Here is a 17,557-nt window from a genome sequence, read left to right as displayed (position 1 = left end):
AGTTATGTTGAAATTTATAATATTTTACAGTTTTCTTGTATTTTTTAATTTTTTATTTGAGTTTATCTTTTTTTTTTAATCGATAATTTATCGAAAAACTACAAAAAATCAATAAAAATTCCGCAACAACGAAAGTTTAAAACTACAGTACTCTTTAAAGGCGCACATCCTTCTGCAACTAAAAAAATTGTCGCTTCGATACCAGCTACCGTATTTTTAGCGAAAAAATCGCATTTTTCACGATTATTCTTCGATTTTGTCTGAAAAATTGGTAAAAACTGAAAAGTTAGGCTCCTGGACTTTTTTATTTAGAATTTTTCTGAAAAAAAAAAGTTTTTGCCGAATTTTATGCCAAATATTGTAAAATTTTAAAACGTTTTAAATTACTACCTAATAAAACTGAAAAAATAAAAAAAAAAGAGAACTCTACGAAAGGAAAATCAAAGAAAAAACTAATTTTTTGGGTTTTTAGAATATTTGATTTTTTTAAAACAATTTCAGTGTAAAAGTAAGAAATAGACATTGAAATTTACAAAAAAACGGCATTTTTTTTCGAAAAAAAAAAGTGATTTTGCACTTTATAAGATGAAGATAGTAACAAAAACAGACAACAATAAAATGAAAAAACTGCAAAAAATCAATTAAATAATTCCCCAAATCTCCTCAAGTCCACTGGTCACTTTGGCACAAGTCAACGCTGCACTCAATGGATAATTGCTGATCTTGGTCTCAGAATCGTTGTAATCGACGACGATCTTTCCACGAGCAATTCCACCGATAATAAGGACCAGAGGCTCGTCGGTTTCCGGTGCAACAAGCTTATTAGCCATTGTTAGCTCAGGTACATTGAACGACATGAGCATCTTACGGGATCCCACTGGAAGATGGTTCGACACTGGATTCTTCACTACTGACATCAGCTTTTGAGTGGTTTCGGCGGCTCGAATGGAGAGTTTGTGCAGGAGTTGGACTGAAAATATGGAAAATAGAAAATAGGGGGATTTTGCATAAAAATACCTAATTGCAAGAAAAGTCACAAAAAATCCAATAAAAAGTATTTTAAAGCATGTTTTTGAAAATTGGATTTTTGTGCTCTTTTTTGTGAATTTTTTTTTGATTTTCAGACTATTTTGGGGTATTTTGAATCCGGGTATTTTTAAAAGGAAAAGGGTATTTTTAAAAATTTATGTTTAAATTTGATAAAAAATAATTTTTAAAAAACTCGAAAAATTGTCTTTTTTCTTATTTTACATACAAAAACACTTCAAAATATATTTTTTTCAATTTCCAATAAACCAAAAACTCACCCATAAGTCCACAGAATCGATCAAAAGTTCTTGGAATTCTGCACTGTGGTGAGACATCAACGAGCACATTCTTGCTCGTTCTAAAGAAGACACGAAGCTTTCCGGCTCTGTTAAGCGGACTATCAAGTAGATTCAACAAGCATTGATGTAGGATATCTGGCCGATAATCAGCCGGATCTTTTTTCTGTTTTCTCAGAAAATTCGCGTGTTTATCACTGCTCAAAATTGCGTATTCTCCACCGACTTTTGCAGTTTCAAGACTACATCCTTCCAGTACAACGTACAAAATCTTCTTGTCCTCCAATTGATTATCCGTCTTCATGCGCTTCGCATTTGGCGGTGCAACTGTATCGTACTCGTGGGACATCTGAAATTCGGAGAAATTAATTTTTTTTGTCATAAAGTAATTTTTTTAGGACCAAAAATCGAATTTTCAATAATTCTGATGAAAAAAAAATTATTTTCTGAATAATATTGTGATTTTTTATAGTTTAGCACAAATTTTAAATAAAAGCTGTGGGAACAACGATAGGTCGTTCTGTAAAATTTTCGAAAAAATGCCGCTTTTTTGGAAATAAAATTGAGTTTTTCGACTTTTGGAAAAATTTCTAATTTTCCATATCTATCAATATAGGAATATACATAATTTTTGATAAATTAAAAGTTTTCACTTCTTTTTTCGTTTTTCGATATTTTTTCGTCAAAAACACTGAAAAATTTCTGCGGAGAAAATGTAAGTCGAAAATCAAAAAACTCAAAAACTCAAAAACGAAAAAATTTGTAAATTTGAACGGTTTTTCAAAAATTTCAGTGAGTTCCTTTTTTTGTCGAATTTCCCCTAAAACATGAAAATTTAACTAAATATTTTATTTCGGGATTTTTGAATTAACGAAAAATGGTTTTATTTTATTTTTTCGATTTTTGAAGCTCCTGTAAAGATTTTTATAAAACAAGTTCAAAAAATAATATGATGGTTTTTAAACCGAAAATAATTCTCACAGAAAAAAAAACTCAACAAAAATATAAATATCGAGATCAATCTTCATTGCAAATAGTACAAAAAATATCAAAATTACTTCAAAATAGTCATAAAAAAGTCGGAAACAACTCGCGGGAGCTGCAACTTCGAGATCGAGTCCTCCACAATTTTATCATTGATATGAAGCCAAACTTTTCTGAAAAAAAAGAGGATTTGAGGTGAATTTTTCAGCTGAAAAAAAAACCCACCGAAACGAGGTATTTGTCACATTTGTGCTCTCGTCTGCCTTCAAAATTCCCATTTTAACGAGATGATCCAATTCTCGGAATACGTAGACATCACTGCTCACGTTCAGTGGAGGATAGTGTTGATTAACGAGTTTTTTGAATTCTGAAATTACGGAGAAAATAGATTTTTAAAAAATAAGCTTAAAATTTTCATGTTTTTTCTCATCAATATAATCGAAAATTAGATTTAAAAAAAATCATATTTTATGGTTAATTTTCTGAACATTTTCTTAATTTTTCGGAAATTCAAAAAATCGAAAAATTTTTCGTTTTTCAATTTTTAAAAATTCGAAAAATCGAAAATTCCGAGATAAATTTTAAAAAATACCTAGAAAAACGTTTCGATACGAAGTTTTTGGCGCCAAAAGTGGTCCATCTGACTCTTTATTCTGCACAAGTCTCCAGACACAAAGAAAAACGCATTGTGCTCGAACTGTTTGATCTGAAAATTTGAAAAATTTTTAGAATTTCACTGGAATTATTAAATTTTTGAGCCGAAAAAACAGTATATAATTAGTTTTTTCTAGATTTTACCGGATTTTTTTAATTTTTCAGAAAAATTTCAAAAGCTGTAAAGATTAAAATAGGTTTTGATTGAAAATCACGATTTTTGCATGATTTTTTACATTTTAAAGTTGTTTAAAATTTGAAATTTGTTCCGAAAAAAAAAGGTAAAAAATTACTTTATCAGCTCAATTTCCAGATTTGAAATCAGAATTTTTAATTCTTTGCGGAATTTCAAAAAGTGAACTTGAATTGTTCATTTTTTGTTTTCAAAATTAGAAAATCGTGGGTTTTTTCTGCCTTTTTCAAAGTTTTAGCAGAATTTCTACCTTTTAAAATCAACAATTTTCCATTATACGAGGGAGAAGTCGTCTCGACAATTTTACGAATCTGTTTGCTGATTTCCTCGGGTTTCCACGTGTCTTCTACGTCACAATAGTAACCGAAAAGCATCAGGAATTGCGCGGCCAATTGTTTCAGAACGACGTAGTGACTTGTCTGAGAATATGGACTTTAATGGGGGTTGAAAAGCCGAAAAATATGATTTTATTTGTTTTATTTTCATTTTTGGAATGAAAATGTTATCCAATTTAATTATCGTAAGATTGTACGGATATCTCATGCTAAATTGGCTATAAAATCATGAAATACCCTCGCATTTTATGAGAATTAAATTGGATAACATTTTCTTTCTAAAAAGAAAATAAAAAAAAACAACTACAATTTTTGATGAAAAAAATCAAAAAAAAAGGTGGAAAATTTGAGTTTTTTCAGCTTTTTCGTGAAATTTTCAGCTTTTAAGAATGCTTCTTCACCAAATCTCACCTCAAAAACCGGCCTAAGCCATGTCTGAAAGTTCAAATTCTTCACAAATCTCTTATAGCACTCGGATTCTTCGCATTTTGAGCCGCCAGGAATCAAAAACTGCGTCAACGCTGCACAATACTCCTCATAATCGTGTGTCGCGTCAAATGACACCTGAATTTTCGGAATTCTCGACGTCGCCTGTTTCTGAAGGTTCTGAGCGAAATCGTGTCGGGAAACGGAGAAAAAGACGAGCCACGAGAAGTGTGTCGCCTTGTCAACCATCGTGTAGAGGAACTTTTGCTGCTGTGGAGTGATTAATTTGTCGGCGTCTCGCACTAAAAACACAAAATATCCTTCGTCATCCTCCTTTGCGAGTTCCTGCTGATAATTTGGATCGGCGGCAACGAAGCCTGCGTTGATTACTCGTAATTCCTTGTGATATTTGTTGAGAACCTTCCGAAGTGTGCTTTCTCGGCCGCAATTTCGTTCTCCTGCAATGAAAATCGATAAAAAATTGTTGAAAATTCAATATTTAAATGGAGAAAACTGCGAAATTTTGTATAATTTTGAGTACATTAGATGACGTTTCAATAAGGAAAATGAGCAAATTAACAACTTTATTTTTAAAAAATCAACAAAAAACCGTGCCGCACTGTCATAATGGGCTCAAAAGACCGAAAATTAAGAGATTTCTCGCAAAAATCTAAAATTTTAGGCAAATTTTAAGCCGGAAAATGAGCCGAAATATGCATTAAACTATATTAAATTATTAAAAACTATGTTCGAGCTGAAGCCAAAAGATAAATTAGGAGAAATACCAGATTTACCAAGATTCCGCTTTTTTTCGAACTTTTTCGGTCGTTAGAGCAGATTTTGAGGCGACAATAAATTTACCTTCAAGAAGAGCACATTTTCCATCTTTCGACTGCAGAAAATCATAGACAATATTCTCGATTTGCCTGAAAATAGATAAAATATTTGGGAAAATCACAAATTTTCAATAGCAAGTCCAGTGGGGCGCGCTTGCATCAGGCACTCACCTCTCTTGTTCCGTTAGTCCGAAGACCTGATCGTCGAGCAAATCAAGAGCTCGCCGAGCATTTTCCGCTACAATTTCTTGATCGGAAGGTGATAGCATTCTGGGAAATGTTTAACAAATTATTTTGATAAAAATTTAGAAGAAAAAGTATAAAAAACAGGTGGAAAACTGCTTGGTGATTGAAATGACTCCGGTAAAGTCACAGCAAACTCAAAGTCCATATTTTATTTTAATTGGAATTTTAATGCAAAATAAGTCAAAAAAGAATCTAAATAGAACGTCCTTGGAGGATAACACATAAATATAAAATTTAAATTGAATAAATCGATTTATTCTTCTCAATCGCCGCTTTGATCGCCTTTTCAGCTTCCATCGACGTCATTCCCAGCTTCACACGTCGATTCATCATTCCGTGATCTCCTTTCGACAGATTTATCAATGAAGTGCTCGCCAGTTGAAGGAGCATTCCGTAGGCGAAGCTATCGGTGGCCGGGCCGATTCCAGAGACTTCTGAGCAGATTATGCAGTAGTTTTTGTAGATGTTTGCGAAGATGATCTCCTCTTGTTCGCGGGTCTACAAAATATTCAATTTTAGGAAATGTTCAAATTTCAGAACAGTTCAAGGTTTTTTGCACAAATTTTAAATGATTTCCTTACTAGTTTTTTCTGAGAAAATTTAAAAAAACTGGAAAAAAGTATGGAAAAATGTGGTGATTTTTTGTATAAAATAGAGAAATGAGTGGAAATTATTGAAAAACTTGGAATTTTTTCTTTGCACACTAACTTTGCTCCGAAAATTAGTAAAAATTCTAAAAAGCGATTTTCTTTCTACAAATTCAAATTAGCCTTAACCATAGATTCAATTGTCCGGAACAATGTGAATTGATGAAGCCTTAATCCCTTTACAAGACGATATTTAAGAGGTTCCAGCACCGCATTCTGAGCAGCAATCACATGCGACAACTCGAGCTTTTCCGATTTTCTCTCTACTGCAACACGAATCGCTCGACACAGAAAATCGAGAGCCTGCCGTAAGTCTCCAGTGTTCATAGCGACCTTCTTGGCGACAAGTTCAACAGCTTTCGGATCAATTAAATTGGATCCTTGGAGCCTCGCACGCACAATTTCCTCGATTTGCTCGTGTTGATAAGGCTGGAATACGAGGCGACGTTTGTCAAGTCGACTAGCATTCCGTTGGCAAAGCATTCGTTCCGGGAAGTCCAAAGTGTTGGCAATACCGATAATAGTGACTTTAGATTGTGGAAGTGCTGTCCATTCAAAGATATCATAGAGAACATCTTGTTTTCTATTGCACAGACTATCCAGTTCATCGATTAGCACAACAATTGGCGGTCTTTTCGGATCTTCTCGCTTGAAAATTGAGTTGAGCTCTTGGCGAGCAGCGGTAGCTGTGATTTTTGCTCTTTGAGGCTTTTTCGAGATGTTGTACTCTTCTTGGATGCTGAAAAATATTGAAAATTTCAGTATTTTTGCGTACAAAAACGATTATTTTACAAAAAAACCGATTTTTTAGGGTTTTGAAGAGAAAAACCCCAAAATTTTCAGATTTTTGAGGTTTTTCTAACATCCTATCGGGAAAATGTTCAAGGTTTCACGAAATTCACTACTTTAGATCATTTTCATAAAGTAAAAACTAGCAGAACCCACTGAAATTCGTTTTTTTATCGACATTTTAAAGTTACTTTTTTGCGTTTTTTTATAATTTTAAGTCGAAATTTTTTTAAAGCAAGGAAAATACGTCTTTTTAAGCAGTTTTTTGACAGTTTTCAGCATAATATTTTCTTTAAAAACTTGCGATTAAGCTGAAAACTGTCTAAAAATGCTCAAATTGATCCATTTCCAAGCTTTAAAACAAAAAATTCCCCGTTAACTTATGAAAAAACTCAGAAATTAGCCAACAATTTTCGAAAAATTCGAATTTCGGAGGATTCCGCGCAAAATTTTGAGCATTTTCCAATGAGTTCTGCAGTTGTTAGATGGAAATTGTTCGATTTTCAACTTTTCCGAGACGTCCTTACCCGTTGTAAATCTCTACGAATACAGTTTTTTTGAAGATCATCGCATTGACCTCGACGTACACGAATTTCTGACACTTTTTGCTCTTTTTCATCGAGTTGACGACCTGAAAAATAGAATTTGAAAACCAGAAATTTGGAAAAATAATTTAAAAATTAAGTTTTACCGCTCGAACAGTGGCTGTCTTCCCTGTGCCTGGAACTCCACTAATATACATTGCAGAGCTCTCGCCACGTTTTGGATCAATAACTTCTCGAATGAATTTCTCAATTTCTCGAGACTCAATATCTCGGCATGGGAGCTTCTCGGGCACCTTTGAGAGATGAAGCCTGCTCGCCAGCTCTTTCAGAGTTGAAGCCGATCGGGAATCCAGTGGATCCACAAGATCTTCGAGTTCTTCACTGTTCTGGCGTGCCCTTCTACGGGTTCTCAGTGTTCCACCTGGCGTTTTGCTGATCACTAGTGGAGTTACTTTCTGGGTTATCATTTTTGAAGGGATCTTTATTGTGATTGGTGTTCTTTTGTTAGTTTTCGAATAGAATTTCTCGTCAATTTCATCGCTGAAATCATCTTCATCGTCATCATCTTCTTCTTGAAATACTCGAGCTTTATTTGTTTTCCTTGAAATCTCAACTTTTCGAGGTGATTTACTCTCTTTGAATAGAGTTTTTGAAGTGGAAACTTTCGACACTGAAGCTTTACTTAATTCCCGAGCAAGCCTCTTCGATGGAGTCTCTTCAAGCCTTGTCGGAGTCCTGCTTCTTGTAACTCTTCTATTTTCTTTATCACTGCAGCTATCTTCTTCTGAGAAATTCTCGCCGATTTCATCGGAAAAATCGATTTCCATTTGATTATCGTGATCTACGGCTTTCAGCTCGTCTTTTGTCGCGGCGTACTCATCTTCTCCATCAGAATCTGAAGATGATGAGGACGAAGAAGAATCCGATTTATATGTGCATTGTGGAGCTCCTCTGAGGCGAACGGAGCTTCGCTTTACGATTTTAGGAGCTGATTTCGGGAGATTAGTGATTCTTGTCGATCTCCGCTTGACTGGAGTGGCGGATACAGTCTTTGACGTTTCAGATTTGCGAGTATTCATTGTGAGAAGCTGAAGGAACGATATTTTTATAATAAAAATCGACAAAAACCAGAGAATAATGATGAAAATGCGCGAAATCGAGGAGAACGCTTTCGAATTCAAAAGTGGCGCTCTCTGCGTACACGACGGTGTTTGCACACATTGCATACCGTACCACCCGGGAATGTCTACGTCTCTTCGTCTCACACAGTCTCTCGTTCTAAATTTTTTGGATTTTTTAATTTTTAATAAAAATTTTCAAAAATAAATTCTTCTCAGCATTTTTTAGGTAAATCTACAATGCTTTCATCGAAATTGGCAATTGTCACTGGTAATTTTAACTAATTTTAATTTAAAAAACTAGCAAACTCTACAAAAAATCCCAGGCGGTGGATCAGGAATCGGACAAGCAATTTGCAAGAAATTCGCAGCTTCTGGAGCCCGTCTCATCGTTGCAGACCTCAAAAAATCGGCAGCAGAAGCCACAGCAGGCAATCTTCCTGGAAATGGGCATTCGGCCTTTGAGATTGATGTCAGCGATGTGAGAAAGAGAAAATTCAAGAATTGAATTGTTTAAAAATTGTTTTCAGCCAGAACACGTGGCTCGTCTACAAGAATTCATAAAATCTTCCGGAGAATCGCCATCTGTGCTCGTGAATTGTGCAGGCATCACCAAGGTTAATAGAATATCGGAATTTCGTAGTTTTCTGGGACTCTTGCCTAAAGGCGCACGAGTTTTTCCAGATGGGTCTCGCCAGGAAAATAATTAAAAGTTAGTTTTTATAAATATACAAAATCAAATATGGCTGAGATCGTGGCGAGACCCAAAGAAATGGCGTGCACCTTTAAACTGACGTTTCAAATAAATTACCGTGTCTCTTTTATATCTTAGAACACTGCAAAATTGACCTTTTTACATTTTAGGACGCTACCCTGTTGAAAATGAGCCAGAATCAGTGGCAGGATGTGATGAATGTCAATTTGAATAGTGTTTTTCTGATGTCTCAGATGATTGCTCGTGAATCTGTGGCCGCCGGATCTCCGCTCTCCATTGTAAACGTGTCGTCGATCGTCGGAAAAATCGGAAATTTCGGCCAAACTAACTACGCTGCCACTAAATCTGGAGTGATTGGTTTTACGAAATCGGCAGCCAGGGAGCTTGCCACAAAGGTAAAATCAATTAAAAATTGATTTTCAGATTGTTCTAACCACCCATTTTTTAATTGTTTTTCTCAATTTGCAAAAAAAAATCTGGGGCACAAGACGACATGTTTGACGAGCAAAATATCTCGTAGCGGAAACTACAGCAACTCTTCTAATGACTACTGTAGCGCTGATGTCGATTTACGGGCTCAGCGATGTTCCATGATCCTAAATTATTTTAATTATTCATTTCAAATATCGAGCTCGTAAATCGACACAAGCGCTACAGTAGTCATTTGAAGAATTTCTGTAGTTTTCGCTACGAGATATTTTGCGCGTCAAATATGTTGCGCAATACGCATTCTCAGAGTATTGTTTTCCCGTAATAAGACTGTCATTGTCGATTTTCGCAGCGCGTGTACTTGTTGAGGTCCCTTTTGTAGATGGTTCTTAAGCTTTTGGCTATAGGGTCCAAAAAATCGGACGGTTCTACAAACATGAATTTGAAAAAAAAACACGACTCGTCACCGAGGCTTGCCGAGGTAGTTGCAAGCATTCCCATGATGAAGGTATTGAGCTGAAAATATCATTGCGAGTAATATAAAAGATGTCTTAATCCTTACCAACAGGGGGTTGACGAAGTTCATTGCGGATGATACAGTATGAACTTTATGAAGGACATTAACGTTTTAAATAGAAGAATTTTAATTGAATTATCATACTGGACATAACATTTTGATGTTCAATTCACTATTCCTCATGGGAAACTTTTTGAAAAATAAACTGGGAAACAAAACAATGATCGGTTTCTGGTGTTTAAATCGGTTCGGCACCAACGAAGATCCAATCGGACAGTTGCCCAGTAAAATATTATAAAATTCTAAATAATCTAAAATTCAACATTTTCCAGAACATCCGCGTGAATGCTGTGCTCCCCGGCTTCATCAGAACACCAATGACAGAGGCTATGCCTCCGAAGGTCCTTGATGCAATGGTCTCGATGGTTCCACAACGGAGACTCGGTGAGACTGAGGAGATCGCGAACGCCGTGTTGTTCCTGGCATCGGATATGTCTTCATATGTCACTGGAACCACGTTGGAAGTTACTGGAGGACTTGGAATGTAGAATTTAAAGAATTTGGACTCCTCTTTTTAGCTTTCAAATAAAATTGCTTCTTCGTTTTTTTCTGTGTTTCTGATTCGTATAGTCATTACCACGATTTGTGTTTTTGCCCTTTTGCAAGGAAGAATGTCTCAAGCGTCCTCTCGGGGCGTTTGTATGTGTGTGTGTGTGTTTTTTGTTGGCTCCTCGCCGTGTGCTCAATCTCATTTAATGTAATGGTTCCGCGAGCACCTTCTCATCTCCCACAATACTCTCTCGTCGCCCATAAAAAACCCGGGAGTGCTCGCCGTGCCGGGTGGTCCTTCTAGAAACTATCTGCGTCTGAGAAGAAGAAAGTGCAAACACAAGCACACACACACATATACGTTTCCAGATTTATAGTCATTTGGAACTTTTGCTCCGTGCCAGTCAGACGGGTGATACGGAAGTCGGCAAAAAACAAGCAACTGTTTTTTTATTAGTTGCACTTTTAGATATTGGAATTGAACAAAAAAAATATTTTCTAGTATACGATTCATATCGAGTACAACTGGGAATGCACTTTAAGGATTGACTTTTGGAATTAAGCTATTTTAGGATTCATTATTATGGGAACACAAAACTCTGAGAATACGCATTGCACACTATATTTGACGCGCAAAATATCTCGTAGCGAAAACTACAGTAATCTTTAAATGGCTACTGCAACGGGTGTCGTACGAAAAAAACTGACGTAAATGTGAAAACAACAAGATCGTGTAAATCAACACAAGCGCTACAGTAGTCATTTAATGGATTACTGTAGTTTTCGCTACGAGATATTTTTCGCGTCAAATATGTTGTGCAATACGTATTCTCAGAATTTCGTGGTCTCGTAATATTTAGGTTTTTCCGAAATTTCAGTCAAGGTTTTTCACGTGGTGTCAGGCAGTCTCTTCACGGTTTGATCTACAAAACCTGTCAGTCACGTGGTGCCAGAGTGTCCCATTTCGGCTTGATCTACGTAGATCTATAAAAAATGCGGGAGAAGAGACGCAGAGTTCTAAACTGATTTCGAATGGTTAAGAACGTACTGACGTCACATACTTTTAGGAAAAAAGTTCCCGCAATTTTTGTAGATCAAACCGTAATGGGGCAGCTTGGCACCACGTGGTCAGCGTAAAAACTGCATTGAATAAAACTTTATTAATTGATCAAAAATCGAATTATCATCCAAATTTAGTTGGACCACACGATCCATCGCTCAATTTCGGACAGCAAATCTCCTGTTTCTTGTGTTTGTTGTGACATGCTCGGGTCCAATTCGCGTATACACATTGCGTATCAGAATTGCATCGGGAACCTCTTGCCTTTAGGAAACAGTCAGATTCATAGCATCCCGCCGGAACATCAAACTGGAACGAAAAATTACGATTCTCCAATCAGGAGTGGGCGGCAAACGATTTTTCGGCAAATCAGCAAATTGCCGGAATTGAAATTTCCAGCAAATAGGCAAATTGACAAATTCCCGATTTGCCGAATTCACCGGAAAAATAACAACTGCCGAAATTTTTCGGCAAATTGTGGTTTTGCACATTTTTTGGAAATTTCAGAATTTCAATCGGCAAAATTGCACGCATCCTATGAATGTTCCTACATCAATTTTGAAAAGTAAGAAAATTCTATAAAAATATCAAGAGAAAACCAGAAAAAACAATTTCAAAAAGGCACAGTTTTAAGGTTTTCTGCCTTATTAAAATTCCTCTAAACACTTTGGGCAAATTGATATCCGGCAAATCGGCAATATGCCGGAATTGAAAATTTCCTACCTTGTCTCCAATTATGAATGCATAGGAAATTGCGAAGAGCGCAACAGAAAGAATCAGAAATTTGTTCATTTTTTCCTGAAAATTGTGCCAGTTGGAAGATTTTTATTCTTACGGTGCATGGGAAAAAGGGAATGAAATTCAATTTCCCATACCGGGTGCTTCTTTTGATTAAAGCGCCTTCAGTGTAGGCACGAAACATTCTTCCTCATGCCTACGCAGGCGTAAGCCTGCTTAAGCCAAAGCCTATACTGAGTTCTCGTCGAGACAGGCACAGACGCCTGAAGAATGCCTACCCTGCTAAAAGATTCGTGGCCGAAAAAAACTTCGACTCTATAATTAATTTGTAGGTTTTTGTCAGATAAATCCTGTCAGATAAACCAGTGGCCGCGTTTTAACCTTTTCTCGGCCACATAGAAAAGTTGACCTTTGGGATTACGGAACTTTGTTGCACTAGTGCACTTGAATAATGTGCTCATTTTCCAGAAATGGCTCATGAGTCATGAAGAAAAAGGTGTTGTTTATTGAGCAGAAAACATTGCGAAATTCAAATAAACCCTCATTTATTTTGACCGAATTTCGAAATATTTCGTGTTAGTTGGCAATGAGAAACACAGACATTTGAAAAAATAAAAATAGTTAAATTGTTATTCTGAAAATTAATTTGTAAAATGAGAAATAATAGGAGAGATTAGACTTTAACAAATACATTTTTTCTAGAAAAAACTAAAACTTTCGCGCCAAAATTACCAAGTTCAAAGTTGGTAGCCTAGAGAACCCAATTTCAAAGAGTTAGTGGCCTAGAAACTTCTATTTGAAAGTTGGTGGCCTAGCACACTCAGTTTTACAGTTGGTGGCCTAGAAGTCTCAATCTCAAAGTTGGTGGCCTGGAAAGTCTATTTCAAAGCTGGTGGCCTATAAAACTTTCCCAATGAAAATTTTCGAAAATCCCGCAGAATTTTTTTCTAGCAAATTGAAAATCGGATGACCTAAAGCCTCCCATTTTTGGGAGACCACTAAGCCCGGGGTATAAACAATAATATACGTGTGTGTGTGTGGTTTTGTTGACACGTCCGCGTTGGTATTTGTCAGAACAACAATAATTAGGTGAACAATTCATGGGAAAAATGAAAGTGACCAGTGCCGGGAGAGAGAGAGAGAATGGGATAAGCCTAGAGACACAGACGACGAGACACGCACACAAAACTACTGGTCAGTTTGGAAATGAACGTTGTTTACACGTGGGGCACCATTGATGTTATTGACAAACAATGGAATTTTAACTACGGGAGAGTAGGTGTCACCAAGGGTGTCAATGTCCCGTAAAAATTTCGAAAACGGGACAACGGGAATTCCCGTTCCCGTGAAAATTTTAAAAACGGGAAAACGGGAATTCCCGTTCCCGTGAAAAAATTTCAAAAACGGGACAACGGGAATTCCCGTTTTTTTGAAAACACTCAAAAAACGGGGCAAACTGGGCGGTTTAAAAAAAAGAGTGCATAGTTGGCGTAAATTTTAGTGTATTCGAGGCAAATTATAAAAAAAACTGCATTATAAACATTTTTATCGATTTTTTCAATATTAAACATATATTTAAAAAGCCAAAAAATGAGGGAAAATGTCCCGTTCCCGTGAAAATTTTAAAAACGGGACAACGGGAAAAACGGGAAACGGGAATTGACACCCTTGGGTGTCACGTGGAATAGAAAGTTTGAATTTGGTTTTCCAGACCGCCAACTTTGAAATTTGGTTTTCTAGGCCGCCATATCAACTTTCGAATCGAATAGAAGTTTCTAGGCCATCAGCTGTTGAAATGGAGTTTTCTAGGTCACCAATTTTCAAGTAGAAATTTATAGGCCATCTACTTTCAAATAGAAGTTTCTAGGTCATCAACTTTAAAAATGGGTTTTCTAGGCCACCAACTTTCAAATAGAAGTTGTTAGGCCACCAACTTCAAATTGAAATTTCTATGCCATCAACTTTCAAGTAGAAGTTTCTAGGCCACCAAATTTCAACTTGAAATTTCTATGCCATCTACTTTCAAATAGAAGTTTCTAGGTCACCAACTTTAAAAATGGGTTTTCTAGGCCACCAACTTAGAAAAAGGTAACCCAGTAGGATTTCTAGGCCACCTCCCCCAAAATGGCAACATATTTTGTTTGCTGCCAGGCACGTGCAATACACATAAAACAAACAAACTATAGTTGCACTATTAAACTTTTTTGCGCGCGCCGAAAAAAAGTTGCATCTTTCAACTTTATGCCGATCAAAAAATGCCAAGCAGAGCACAAACTCTCTCTCTCTGTTTGCTTTTTTGTGTGGGGGTCTCTGAACACATGTGTGGAGAAGAGAGGAGAACCGTTCTTAGTTTACCCTTGACTTGCACTTTTTCCCCCAGTCATTCGATTCGTTCTCTTTTTCTCTCGAAATGGAGAAGAACTGGTTACTGGAGAAGAAGAAAAGGCCCATTTTCGTGGTGGTAGGCGTTGCGACCTTGCAGAAAAAAAGAGAAAAAAAAATGAAAAAGAGACCACCCTCTTTGACAGCAAAAAAAGTAATAGTAGACGATGTCGGGTGAAGACGAAAAGGACAAATTCCCAGGGAAGGGTTTTCGGATGATGAACGACAGAACGACGACCGGCCACGGCATGCTTTTTCCTGATTCAAAAACTGATAAATTTGACTAACTTTTTTAGATTTGTGCGTAAAATCTGGCGAATTTCTCGCGGTGTTTGCGGCCACAGCTCGACTGACTCTTGTATCATATCATACTCAGTATTACGCGAACACGGATTTCTGAAAATGCGTATTGCACAACATATTTGACGCGCAAAATATCTCGTAGCGAAAACTACAGTCATCCTTCAAATGACTACTGTAGCGTTGTTGTCGATTTACGGGAATAAAATTAATTTACGGGAAAAATTAATATTTATCGATAAACTATTTTTAAAACACAAAAAAAAAACGAAATCCCGTAAATCGACATCAACGCTACAGTAGTCATTCGAAGAATTACTGTAGTTCTCGCTACGAGATATTTTGCGCGTCAGATGTGTTGTGTAATACGCATTCTTAGAATTTTGTAGTCTCGTAATAGTTCGGTTTTCAAAGCTCAACACTTTCAAGAAAAGAGAAATAAGAGCCGGAAGACAACTTTGTTTAATTTTTTGAAGCGGACACATCGGAAGTCCGACAGTATTCACACGAGACGTTGAAGTGGCCGACATCTTACAGGTTGCAGAAAAATACAAAAACGGGACCCGTTAGATGTCGGCTGCTGAGATCCCCAAAATCTCAGTTTGCGCGTAAAATATGTGGAGATATTTGGAGTTTCCTGCAGTGGAGTTTGCAGGAAACGCCTGGTTGTGATATACACAGTTCAAATTTTGTCAGAATTCACTCACAAGTCTCTAGGTTACTGTAGCTAACCCAAACTTTTGGCATTCTCGGCAATCCCACCAACATTTCTCTCCTCTAAACTATCTATTTGAGAAACAGAACGTGTTTCTTCAAAGACACCTGCCAGTCTGTACCAGTCGTCTGGGTCAGTTAAATTCGACGATTTCAATTTACCGCGCAGCTGGTGCTGACCATTTTATCGCCTTATAGTACACATCATCTTGTGTTTCCAGATGGTCGGCTCATTTCAGAGGCTCCGCCCTGCTTCGTGTTTGTACAGAAATGGGTCATTTACATCACAACTGGAGAGGGTTCTTGGTTTGAAAATTGAAACCGGTCCCCTGGTAAGTTAGCGCCCGACATCTAGCGGGTTCGGTTCAATTGTATGTGTTCGCCAAACCCATTAGATGTCGGGCATCTTCTTTTGGGAGTGTCGTTAGCCGATATTTTCGATGGGCCGTTCCTAGTAGGCCATCTAGGCCCTCTATTTACGTTTTTTTTTGCCACAAGAGCTTGCTCTGGTGGTAAGAACCAGTAAGATCTTTGGCATTTTCGTCAACTCGAAATTTTCAAAATGTGAAAAACGACCTAAAACCACCAAGATCAAACTTTTTCGGCACTTTCAATCGAAAAACTTCCTGTAGTACTATGTTTCGCGCCGAGACCCATGTAAGGACATAGCTGTGAATCTGGAAATTCCCGGCACTTGCGAAGTTTACATCTACCTCTATAAGCTCTCGTGGCGAGACCCGCCGTTCGACCGTTCAGCCCGCCACACATGGCCCCCACGAACATCCTGATGCTCTGCTCCGATGTTGCAACATTTTTAGTGTTGTTTCGTGTTTTTTCTTCATTTTCTTCTTTTCCAATTCCTCAATCTTTTTTCTAGGCACACACACACACACACGCTCTTACTCTCCTCCCTCTTGTGGCGGCCACCACCACTGCTGGCCAGTCTCTGCGTCTCGGTTCCCGCAAACTCGGTGTCTGTCAGTCAGTCAGTCAGTTGCGGGAGATGAGGCTTACCAACTTTTGTCTAAGTGACCCTCTTATCAGTTTATGGGAATGGTGTTCGCTTTTATCTAGACCTTCAGTTTCCTTAAAATATTACAATATGTTCTGCTCTCTGTTCGATTTTTGTATATTTTTCTCGATTTTTCTGAACTTTTTTGATGTTTTTTGAAACTCTAAGTTTTGAAATTCTTGACATTTCTCATTAATACGTTCTAATCAGTATCTTATCCTAACCCTTTCCTAAAACATACCATTTCTCAATTCCGAACCATCAAAAACCCCAAACTTAGGCTCCCTCCAAGTTGTCTATTCCTCTTCGTCTCGCACACTATTCCCATCGGTCCCCCAGACACTGCATGGCTCCTGCAGAGACGGCAGACACAACGAGACGGGGCGCTCTACCAGTCGCTGGGTGGTACGCGCCTCCCACTTTTTGTGTCGCCGCGGGTGCAAGTCGGCGCCTACCCAGGGCGCCGACGGCCACGACCCGACCGCGCCCCGGGAGGGTGTAGAGAAGTCAGACAGACCGGGGATGGCGAGGGATCGGCGTGCAGACGGGCAGACAGCTGGGGGAAACTGGGGGAGACGAGACAGAGTAAGTGCTGTGAGTTTAGAATGGTGGTGGTGGTGGACCATAGGAGGATCTTCCGAAGCTTCCGAACATGGGCTGCCTAAGTTCTTATTCCTTCAGTTTCATTACGGTTTCCTGACTGGGTCCTAAAGGCTCACTCCGAACCTTCAGAACTTTTTTTCAAGTAGGGTTTGCTATTGATAAAAATTCCCTTTGTGCTTCCTTAGAGTTGTTCTATTTTTAACTTTTTTAACGTAATAGGAATCTGTTGTAACTTTGTAAATATTCCGACTTTTCTCTCTTTTACAACTTGTCAACTTTCTTAAGATCATTGCAAACCTTGTATCTTAACCTAGTACTCACCATGCTTCAGTGAACTTTCACTCGTGAACTTTCCTGTACACTTCTGACCTTCTAGATCTACTTTGATCCTACTATCCCCAGCCGCCCAGTTTGCCTATAAAATGTGCTCCCGAACTTTC

At 37.7% G+C, this 17,557-nt stretch overlaps 5 protein-coding genes and 1 non-coding gene across 8 annotated transcripts; 1 reads left to right on the top strand and 5 right to left on the bottom strand.

The window, feature by feature from the left end:
- Positions 1-284: 284 nt before the first annotated feature.
- emg-1 (Ribosomal RNA small subunit methyltransferase nep-1) lies at positions 285-1,674 on the bottom strand (the record flags this gene model as incomplete). Its single annotated transcript, NM_001392200.1, has 2 exons — positions 285-970; positions 1,308-1,674. 2 exons carry the CDS (start codon positions 1,672-1,674, stop codon positions 642-644), a joined length of 696 nt encoding a protein of 231 aa, NP_001379033.1. The 3' UTR covers positions 285-641.
- A 657-nt stretch (positions 1,675-2,331) lies between these two features.
- orc-4 (ORC (Origin Recognition Complex) subunit) lies at positions 2,332-5,023 on the bottom strand (the record flags this gene model as incomplete). Of its 2 annotated transcripts, none has more annotated exons than NM_066947.8 (7): positions 4,925-5,023; positions 4,779-4,843; positions 3,903-4,375; positions 3,407-3,575; positions 2,902-3,015; positions 2,535-2,676; positions 2,332-2,482 (listed from the first exon to the last, which is right to left on the bottom strand). In NM_066947.8, exons 1-7 carry the CDS (start codon positions 5,020-5,022, stop codon positions 2,380-2,382), a joined length of 1,164 nt encoding a protein of 387 aa, NP_499348.1. In that variant the 5' UTR covers position 5,023. The 2 variants fall into 2 exon arrangements, with proteins under 2 accessions (NP_499348.1, NP_001380211.1); NM_001392199.1 differs by having other exon boundaries at positions 2,380-2,482; positions 3,903-4,376; positions 4,784-4,843; positions 4,934-4,965.
- A 111-nt stretch (positions 5,024-5,134) lies between these two features.
- orc-1 (Origin recognition complex subunit 1) lies at positions 5,135-8,064 on the bottom strand. The gene is made up of 4 exons (NM_066946.7): positions 7,127-8,064; positions 6,963-7,066; positions 5,776-6,385; positions 5,135-5,497 (listed from the first exon to the last, which is right to left on the bottom strand). The coding sequence occupies exons 1-4, from the start codon at positions 8,057-8,059 to the stop codon at positions 5,234-5,236; spliced, it is 1,911 nt and encodes a 636-aa protein (NP_499347.1). The 5' UTR covers positions 8,060-8,064; the 3' UTR covers positions 5,135-5,233.
- A 263-nt stretch (positions 8,065-8,327) lies between these two features.
- On the top strand, positions 8,328-10,357 carry dhs-11 (the record flags this gene model as incomplete). 2 transcript variants are annotated; one of them, NM_066945.4, is made up of 5 exons in its annotated part: positions 8,328-8,369; positions 8,425-8,579; positions 8,629-8,715; positions 8,963-9,208; positions 10,092-10,357. In NM_066945.4, 5 exons carry the CDS (start codon positions 8,339-8,341, stop codon positions 10,305-10,307), a joined length of 735 nt encoding a protein of 244 aa, NP_499346.2. The 2 variants fall into 2 exon arrangements, with proteins under 2 accessions (NP_499346.2, NP_001317787.1); NM_001330966.3 differs by lacking the exons at positions 8,328-8,369; positions 8,425-8,579; positions 8,629-8,715 and having other exon boundaries at positions 8,981-9,208; positions 10,092-10,307.
- A 1,092-nt stretch (positions 10,358-11,449) lies between these two features.
- Y39A1A.27 (Nematode Specific Peptide family, group C) lies at positions 11,450-12,222 on the bottom strand. The gene is made up of 2 exons (NM_001268155.5): positions 12,092-12,222; positions 11,450-11,677 (listed from the first exon to the last, which is right to left on the bottom strand). The coding sequence occupies exons 1-2, from the start codon at positions 12,158-12,160 to the stop codon at positions 11,492-11,494; spliced, it is 255 nt and encodes an 84-aa protein (NP_001255084.2). The 5' UTR covers positions 12,161-12,222; the 3' UTR covers positions 11,450-11,491.
- Positions 12,223-16,811: 4,589 nt separating this feature from the next.
- Positions 16,812-17,020, bottom strand: Y39A1A.28. Its single transcript, NR_052706.1, has one exon. It is a non-coding gene; the product is annotated as an Unclassified non-coding RNA Y39A1A.28 (non-coding RNA).
- Between the last annotated feature and the right edge of the window lie 537 nt (positions 17,021-17,557).

Source organism: Caenorhabditis elegans, chromosome III, assembly GCF_000002985.6.
Source record: "Caenorhabditis elegans chromosome III".
Lineage (NCBI taxonomy): Eukaryota > Metazoa > Nematoda > Chromadorea > Rhabditida > Rhabditidae > Caenorhabditis > Caenorhabditis elegans.
This window is presented reverse-complemented; position numbering and strand designations above follow the sequence as displayed.

Bases quoted from the DNA above. Each gene is read 5' to 3' on its own strand.
- orc-1 (NM_066946.7), bottom strand. From the start codon at position 8,059: ATGAATACTCGCAAATCTGAAACGTCAAAGACTGTATCCGCCACTCCA. The intron at 7,067-7,126 runs GTAAAACTTAAT...TCTATTTTTCAG, and splicing joins AGACAGCCACTGTTCGAGCG to GTCGTCAACTCGATGAAAAA. The intron at 6,386-6,962 runs GTAAGGACGTCT...AATATTTTTCAG, and splicing joins TTCGTAGAGATTTACAACGG to CATCCAAGAAGAGTACAACA.
- Y39A1A.27 (NM_001268155.5), bottom strand. From the start codon at position 12,160: ATGAACAAATTTCTGATTCTTTCTGTTGCGCTCTTCGCAATTTCCTAT. The intron at 11,678-12,091 runs GTAGGAAATTTT...TTTTCGTTCCAG, and splicing joins CATTCATAATTGGAGACAAG to TTTGATGTTCCGGCGGGATG.